Genomic DNA, 10,000 nt, shown 5'->3' on the forward strand with positions numbered 1-10,000 from the left:
ATATAAAAATATACATAACTATATATATATATTAATATGTTAATATATATCTATATATATGTATATATGAATATATATTCAAATATATATATTTATATACATATATGAGAATATAATATATATTTTTGATATATGTTTATTTTATATATATGTATATATGTATATATATTTGTATGTGTGTGGTGTGTGTGTGTGTGTGTGTGTGTGCTTGTGTGTGTGTGTGTGTGTGTGTGTGTGTGTGTGTGTGTGTGTGTGTGTGTGTGTGTGTGTGTGTGTGTATACACGTATACATGTATATGTATATATACATAAATACATATATATATATATATATATACATATGACATATATGTTTATATGTCTGTATGTATACCTATATAAGTATATGTGTATATATAATACATATACATATATATATTCATTTATGTATGTACACATACATATATATGTATATGTATATGTATATATATATATATATATATATATATATATATATATATATATATATCCCCTTGCCGACGGATACGACGGGTAGACACGTGCTTTGCCCACTGTTAGTACTTGTTTGATTGTTTATACACATAGATAGCTATACTTGTACTAAGTCACCAATGAGCCAGTTAGGAGTACTGCCCGTCTCGCCCGTTCACCCTTTTCTTTGATTTACGAAATATTTTACATTATCTTATTTTGCTGTTACTAATATTAAAAAACATTATAATTATTATAATGTTTATAATAAAACTAACACCATCGATATCCATAGAACTAGTAAAAAACACGTTTTTCCCGCCAATTCAAATCACGTATGGTCACAAGGTCTATTAATTGACTCCTTTGTGGCTAAGCACTAGCAGAGCCATCTATGAGCAGACATTTCACAAAAAATATAGAAAATGGGCACAGCATTTTCCCCATTTTTTGTTCATTTTCCCCGACGGCATTGGGTTAAATATATATATATATATATATATATATATATTACAAATATATATATATATATATTTATATATTTATATAAACATTACACACACGTATATTCACATATCATATATATATATAAAAAGCCATATATAATATATACATATATATATATAAAAAGCCATATATAATATATACATATATATATATATTTGATATATATATATGCATATATAATATATATATATATTTAATACATATATATATATATATTTAATATATACATATACACACAGACACACACACACACACACACACACACACACACACACACACACACATATATATATATATATATATATATATATATATATGTATATTTATTTATATGTACATATATTAACTATATATATATACACACATATATTTATATTTATATATACATAGATATATATATATGTATATATATATATATATATATATATATATATATACTAGATTATGTGAACATAATCTAGTTATAATTTTACCTTAATTCTGCTCATAAATTCAACTTACTGAGGGTGAAGATCAACCACATTTTACTTGGCTGGTTTCATAAAATTATATAATGCATTTAGTATGGTGTAAAAAGCGGCAAGTTATACCATTACACTTATGCCACCATCTTTATCAAAATTTAATATACTCTTAAAGCTCAATGGGCCACTTTGAACAGGTTAATGAAAAAGTTTCCTATTTTTGAGTTGAGGACCTGTCTGTGCATTTGAAAGTGCTCACCTTCCTTTAGAGGTATTAAATCTGGGTTCCTTTCTTCAGATGCTGGTGATGGTCTGCTGAAAGTACTAAGTGTTTCCTTGGGCGAACACTCAGATATTAAGGAACCATGTGCAGTGCCATAATGCTGATCATTTGTCGACTGCCTTCTAGGACAATGTTTTATTGCTAAGCCTAAAATAATCAAAAGTGTCATGGCAATTGCTGCAGCCGCACCAGCCACGACTCCAATAAGCGGTGATACACTCAATTCTTCTTCCTCTGACTCGTTGATTCCTGAAAAAAAAGTTTTGCAATTCCTTAAATAATGATATACTCTTACTTACAATTGCATATACATTCTATACATTTCTGATATTTAAAAACTTTCGGCCGAATGCATGCATACATAGCGGAGACATTCTAAAGTTTAGGGTTTCGACAGTATATAAAAAAATAAGAAATTATTCTGAAATGTAGGAATTATATTTACCCATCCTTTTCTCAGCAGTCTTTACGGTAAATGCTTCCAACTTAATTGGCGATGAGGCTCCCATGGGACTGTGAACAGATACATGCAGAGTGTAGGCTGTGCCGGAATCCAGCCCTGTCGCTACGAAGTGTGGTGTAGCGTTTGTAACTTTCGTTATTAGTCGTAAGTCTTCTGAATTTCTCACCTGGAAGATAATGAGTAGATGGTATAAACATTGGTAATTAGAGATTTATTCATCTGCTAAAGTTATATCGATAAACTTTTACTTTTTACTTATTAGAATAGAAATTAAGATGTACTAGTATAGTCATATACTCCAGCCGACTTTACAGATCTTATTTCTATAAATTGCACCATCTTAATTTTGATACATAGAAAACAAATGTGAAAGGAACACATGCTCCTCAAAGGTGAATAACGCTTAGATATGAAAATAGTAGCTCAAGTACAATGTATGTCTGAATGACAATATAATCATTAGCCCTTTCCCTGCCCTGATGATAGGTCTATCACCAAATTTTGTTCACTTGGTAAATCTGATATCAAAACTTTCTGCCATTCATTAGAGTTGTGGCAACCCTATGCTTACTGCAGTAGTACAGGGATATTTGGTGTTGGTGAAATTGGAAACAGCTTATTGCACCCCCGACCTGGATCCGCTACTAAAACGTATATCTGTGTGTCTAAGTAAATATATATATACATATATATACATATGTATATATATATATATATATATATAGTTACATACATAAATGTCGAGATCGATATATTGACATTTAAAAGGTTCACTGCTTGAAATTGTAAAGATGTCTGGATCAAGTAGAACTGCCAAACCTCACTAAAATTTTTATTTATGTATCTTTATTTTGAAGGGATATCAATATCCCAAAATATAGTGTGATAGATAATAAAGTAAATTATAATGATCATCTATAAATGGTTGATTTGTTTAGATGTTCACAATTCAATTGGGTGGGTGGGGGGGGGGGGGGGTAGTAAGCAGTTTTATCATCATGTCCTACATCAGATGAGTCATGGTTTTCATCTCACACGCAAGGATGCTGAGTGCCAAGTAATGAACTGAGAAAATTACAATAAACCAAAGTAAAGTGTAAGAGAGGGAAATTGTGAAAGTTAGAAGGGAAAGATCGATGACTTCTTGTCCAAGTATTAAGGAAAATACCGCGGAGTGGTATTCCGGGTATTCCGATTCCGTCCCACATCTATTTGGGTTATATTTATCATAGTGATCATTAAGTTATAAATAGCAGGCAAAAGGAGGGTTCAAGTGAAAGTGAACTGTTGACTTGAATTGATTTAGTAAAAGAATATTCCTGTCATTCTCTGATATTTAATATTGCTAATAGTAAACCCAAACTGGTTAATACTGTTTTTATGACAGCAGAGGAATGAATTCAATCCACCTCACGAGCCATAAGTAAGTCCTGCAACTCATATTAAAATTAGGTAAATCAAAATTGGGTTTTCTCTGAGTCTCCTTCAACCGGGTGGTGGCGGTGATACCATTTATATCTATTATATTTATATATACAAGTATATATATATATATATATATATATATATATCCATACATTTATATCTAATATATTTATAAATACAAGTATATATATATATATATATATATATAAAGACGGTCAGTCGATGTCGATTTTGGTATCATTGACTCGTGTGATGCTTTTACGCCAATTAAGCATTGTAGCTTATAACTGGTGTTGTGCTGATGCGATGCATTGTCGCTGGAGTGTCCTCTCCAGTGGTGTGAGATAACTCACCTTCACAGAAAGAAGGTAGAGTCAATGCCTGGGCGAAAGAATGTGAGGAGCAAGCTGTTACCAATGCAACAGGCTCCCTCTCTCCACACAGCTTATGGATCCAAAGGAACGGCAAAGACAGATGCAGTTTGGCATCAGTTGCAGGATTTGCATTGCAGGATTTGCTACAACTTAGTCGCAAGCGACAATGAGCTGCCTTAGAGACTCCGGCTCTGGATTTTTCCTCAGGATTGACTCCCGAAGCCTTTTTATCTCATAGCTGCCACAAGGCAGTGGATTGTTTTGTAAAGGGTGAACTCTCATAGCCTTTCAGCCATACAAAGACTGATCTGCAAGGCAGCAGTTCTTTTGTATAGAGTGAATTCCCATAGTTTTTGGCCATACACAGACTGAACTACAAGGCAGCAGTCGGTTACCACTGTCATATCTACATTAGACTCGCCTAATATATCCATGCGTGTATCCATGCGTGTATGGATGTGTAAGTGCATTCACACAGGCACACACACATCGTACATATGTATATGTACATGTATGTATATGCATATAGATAGATATATGTACATGTGTGTGTATGTATGTATGCGTATATACATATTTTATACATACACACGCATATGTGTTTATATACATATATATGTATATATATACATATATATTTGTATATGTATATATATATACACACATATATATACACAGTGTGCGTATGTGTATATACATATTTTTTATACATACACACATACACACACACGCGCGTGCGGATATATATATATATATGTATATATACACATATATGTATATATATATATATATATATATATATATATTTGTATGTATACATATATATACAAACACAAACGCAGACTTTGTACAGAACGATAAATAGGAAAAGAGCCACAACCCTTTAATTTCATATTGTGGCTATTCAAACTTATGTATGTACATATGCATACATATACATACATACATACACATATAGACACATGCACACAAATATATATATATATATATATATATATATATACATACACACACACACATATATATGCATATGTATACATACATATATATATATATATATATATATATATATATATATATATATACACATGTATATATTATATAAATATATGTATAAATATATTTATATATATTAATATGTATATATACATGTGTATATATATATGTATATATGTCTGTATACACACACACCCATAAATATATATGTATATATAGGGTATATATGTATATATATATATATATATATATATATATATGAAAGGGAAAACAACCACAATAAGAAAATAAATGAATCTAACTCTTCACGTGTTCCTGGTCAGATGATCACGTGCAGTGTTCGATACGTACGATTTATTTTATTATCAGATTTTTATCATCTTTATATACAGGTTACTATGGCTATGGTTGTGTTCATACATAAATACATACATGTATATACATATATATGTATGTATATATATATATATATTGTCCAGTATATGCATATCTATCTTTCTATCTATCTACCTATCTATCCATCTTTCTATCTATATCTATATATACACATATGCATGTATGTATGTATATATAAATTATTAGTTTCAATATTCTTACCTCCATTGTGAAAGAACGTGGCAGGACAGTCGGAATTCCCTTGCATGAAACGAATACGGAGTGCGTTGTCTGATTCCGGATGACACAATCGTCTATAAGATCTGGGGGCTCTGTTTGGGTATGAAAACCTTTAGTCGATATTTAGAAATAATATGAATTTCTTTGAGCGGACAGTGGGTTTCTTTGTGCCTGTGAATGTGGGAGTAGAATACACAAACATACAGACATAAACACACACATACACACACAAACAAACATAGATACACACTATAAAAGGCTATATATAAGGACGTCCTAGACATTGGTTATGCAGGGGTAGACATAGCGGTATGATAGCTTGACTCTTTTATTTCTGAAGAGTACAAGTGATGGTAACACACGAGACGAGTCTTGGGTAAATGCCGAGTGCGGAGGTCGCGGCGCCGACCAGCCCTGTGGGGGGTGGAAGGCTGGTGAGAATAACCTGAGCCCGCGGGTGCTGAGGCACGTCTGCGAGTCCAACAAGGTCAGATGAACTCGTCCTTTTAAGTCCGCGCCGAGGCGCTGGTTCATTACTGGACTACGAGCCACGTGGCAAACAACCACGTGATCTATGGCTAATGCCATACACAAATCGTGGTTATGTACACAGTATATTGCTCGGCCACCTACTAACGCCTCGCCCTCGAGGTGCCTTAGATTTTCTTCAAGGGTGACCCAACATACTGGCCCTGACTTGCTGGTCACATCGTTCTCGCGTGCGATGTTCCTGATACATCTCTGTGGCCGCTCGTCCTTGTCGTCATCTTCATCCTGGTCCTTGGTTGATCCGTCCGTCCTCGACGTCCACACGTCCTCGGTCTCGCACAGGTCCTCGTTGACTTCGGAATCGTCCAGACTTCCTCGTAGTCCTCGCACAGGTCCTCGTTGACTTCGGAATCGTCCAGACTTCCTCGTAGTCCTCGCCCAGGCCTAACTCGGCGGCGTACTCGCCCAATGCACGTCCTCGCAGATCTCGTCCATGTCCTTCTCGGCTACGCGCTCGTACAGACGTCCTCGTAATCTTCGTCAGGATCTACGGGCGTCCGGGCAGGAAGCATCCTCTACGGCATCTCACGGCAGCTGATACCTGCGCTGACGAGCTCGTGGATTTTGACCGGATCTGCGGACGTCCAGGCAGGCGGCGCCCATCCACAGCATCCTGGGAGGACTGGTACCTGCGCTGGCGAGTTCCTGGTCCCACGCTGGGTCTACGGGCGCCCTTCCACATCCTGGGGCGGCTTGGGCGGCTTAATACCTGCTCTGACGAACATCTTGGTCTCCAGGATTCTGGCGATCTTCCGATGACGTCCTTCCCACAGCATCCTAAGGTGACCGTTTCGACAGCAGGGTCCTCCTTCGGTGCCGTGTCAGATATCAGTGAACCAGATTATACACGTAAGGGCCAAGATAGTAAGAGAAAAAGAAAGCGCCACTAGCCGATTGTTTATATAAATGTGCAGTTTTTATGCTCGAATTTACGTTACTTTCGTTATTTTTTTTAATTATTTTTTGGTGTATTACTTTTACAAAGTTTAAAGAAGAAAATAGAAGAGGGAGACGTCAGTAGCGATCCGCAAGGACCTGGCTTGAACTACCAAGTGTCTCTGATAGATAGGAGGGTAAATAAGGATTTACTTGAACCAATTGTCGTAACTCAGAGAAGAAATGTATGTAAAAATAAGGAATCATGTACTAGTCACCCGTCACGACTGACAAAATCGCAAGCAAAAGAGAAACGTCATAGATCTTTACGCTTGCAAATATGACAGCAAGAAACTCTATTAATGAAAGGTTTCAGTGTCTTTTGTTCTGCATGGATGAGTGAGTAAGTGAGCGTGTGTGTGTGCGTGTGTGATCGACATGTATACCAAACACTTAGATTAACGTTCATTTTAACAAAAATGCAATAAACTAGTTTAGAATTAATACAAAATTACTTCAACTACCACATTTAATTAAAATAATATATATATTTGCAAGCTTTATCGCAAGCGAATCTTCTCGGAGTCAGCAAATCTCCCGAGGTAGCCATGTCTAGCTGCGCATGCAGACTTCATTGATGGGGGGTCTGTACCCCAAAATACCGCACTATACGAAGCGAACGAGCTGGGAAAATATAAAAATAACCCACTCTATGCTGCGAATCTGTGATGGGCGCTCGTGACATGTCTTACGGTTATCCATCACGATTCACACGATCGCCTGATAATAACTGATTCAATATATATCTTGTATTGCGAAGATATTAATTCTCATTCATATCTTTTCTACATTATATATATATATATATATATATACACATATATATATATAACACAGACACATATATGTATGAAGGCATGTTTTTTTTTCTTCTATTCTCGAAGAATAGAAGAAGTCTTGGCTTGTTTTTACAGCCGGATGCCCTTCTTGCCGCCAAACTTCCCCATTCATCCAAGCTTGGGAGCAGTTTTGTCATCCCACTGGATTGTGGACTCCCATGGCTGTAGGCAATCGAAGTGAAGTTCTTTGTCCAGGAGAACAACGCGCCGGCCGATGACTTTCGAACTCTTTGAGTCCGATGCTCTGAAGGCTTGTCCACAGCGGCCTCACTCACTCATTCTCTCTCTCTCTCTCTCTCTCTCTCTCTCTCTCTCTCTCTCTCTCTCTCTCTCTCTCTCTCTATATATATATATATATATATATATATATGTGTGTGTGTGTGTGTGTGTGTGTGTGTGTGTGTGTGTGTGTGTGTGTGTGTAGAAATATATATGATATATATAAATATATGTATGTATAAATATATATAATATATAAATATATAATATAAATATATATCTATATAAATATATATATATATATATATATATATATAAGTACATAACTATATATGTATACATATATATGCATATGTATGAATATACAAATATATATATATGTGTGTGTGTGTGTGTGTGTACGTGTAGTGCAAAACATTACAATAAAACTCAAAGTGAGCTAGCTTGGATAGCTCTCTTTTGTCGCGAGTCAATGGGGCATAGGCCTAGGTGATCCACCCTCCTCTCCCCTCCCCCTCCTATCCCATTCACCCCTCATGCAGCCCTCCCCCACCACACCACCCTCGTTTCCTCCCTCTTTTTCCCTTTTCTCCCTTCTTCCCTCCCTCGTTCTTCCTTACCTTTCCTTTTTCCCTCCTCCTCTTTTTCTTTTTCTTTTTTTTTTTCATTTTCCTCCCCTCCCACTTCATCCTCCATCCTTCCTTCTCTCGTTTCCCTCCTTTCCTGTCTCCTCCCCCTCCTATCCCATTCATCCTTCATCCATCCCTTGTCTCCGCCATTGATCTTCTCTCCTCTTCCCTCCTACCGTCTCTCGTTCTTCCTTACCTTTCCCTTTTCCTCACCATCTTTGTCTTTCTCTCTTTTTCTTTTCCAATTCTTTCATTCTCCCTTTCTCTTTCGCTCTCCCAAGCTATTTCTCTTTCTCTTTCATTATATTTCTCTCGTGAAAATCATAATCGAGATGTAATATGTATGTATATGAAGTGACAAAAAAATGTAAAGAGAGGCGAAAGGGTTAGTTTCGAACGAATGGGCAAGAGAGAGAGAGAGTGGGCGTCTGCACTCGATTGTAACACGTGCGTGCGTGAAAAGAAAGAAATGAGTGACATAGAGGGGTAGAAGGATGAGTTGACAACAAGCGCGCGAGTATGTGTGACGCAAGCTTCTAGAAGCTATAGAATTTTCATATTGCAACATACTCGTACATGAAATAAAGAAAATCACTGACATAGAGGGATTGAGCGAGCAAGCGAGCAGGTGTGAACGATACCTTCTAGCTAACGAATTTCCAGCACAAATCCATAATTGCCACTTAGGTAAAAGTAATATTAAGGATGATAATAATAATTCTAATAATGTAACATCGACCTACTTACATACCAACCAACCTTTTCTAGACAAAGAAAGCACCCTTAATACACATTATATCTAACGACCCGTACAACCACTCGGCGTGAACTCTCGACCGACGTAACAGTTCCAATGTTGTTTCCCCTTATCATCGTATATCAATCTGCAGACAAGAAAAGTAATTGCGAGGAAAGTAAGTAAAACTTGAATGGATGATGGAAATATCTAGTTGGTAACCTGTTTAGATTCGATCTTGACTAATGACCGCGACTTTTTTGTGTGATCTTTTAGTTTATTGCGTATTGCAACCATACGATTTTTTATACAATTGATGAAAAGGTATTACTGTTTTCATGTTTTATAAAATCCCAATGTTTTCTCCTCAAGGAAACTCAAAGCTTCATATGGCTAAAAGCATTAGCAGAACTAAATCAAGCCATGTATTATAGCTATATATATTATCATAGTCACTACTTATATTTCCTCCTCGTAAATACACAATCGCGCTT

General features: G+C 35.9%; 1 protein-coding gene across 1 annotated transcript in view; it reads right to left on the reverse strand.

Annotated features, from left to right (window-relative positions):
• The window catches only part of LOC125035360, a 42,546-nt gene that overhangs the window by 22,551 nt on the left and 9,995 nt on the right, over positions 1-10,000 (reverse strand). Inside the window, exons 3-5 of the mRNA XM_047627697.1 lie at positions 5,581-5,690; positions 2,171-2,354; positions 1,702-1,974 (exon numbers count right to left, since the gene is read on the reverse strand). Coding sequence (XP_047483653.1) covers positions 1,702-1,974; positions 2,171-2,354; positions 5,581-5,690 — 567 coding nt within the window. The remainder of the gene's footprint in view (positions 1-1,701; positions 1,975-2,170; positions 2,355-5,580; positions 5,691-10,000) is intronic.

This window comes from Penaeus chinensis, chromosome 19 (assembly GCF_019202785.1).
Source record: "Penaeus chinensis breed Huanghai No. 1 chromosome 19, ASM1920278v2, whole genome shotgun sequence".
Taxonomy (NCBI): domain Eukaryota; kingdom Metazoa; phylum Arthropoda; class Malacostraca; order Decapoda; family Penaeidae; genus Penaeus; species Penaeus chinensis.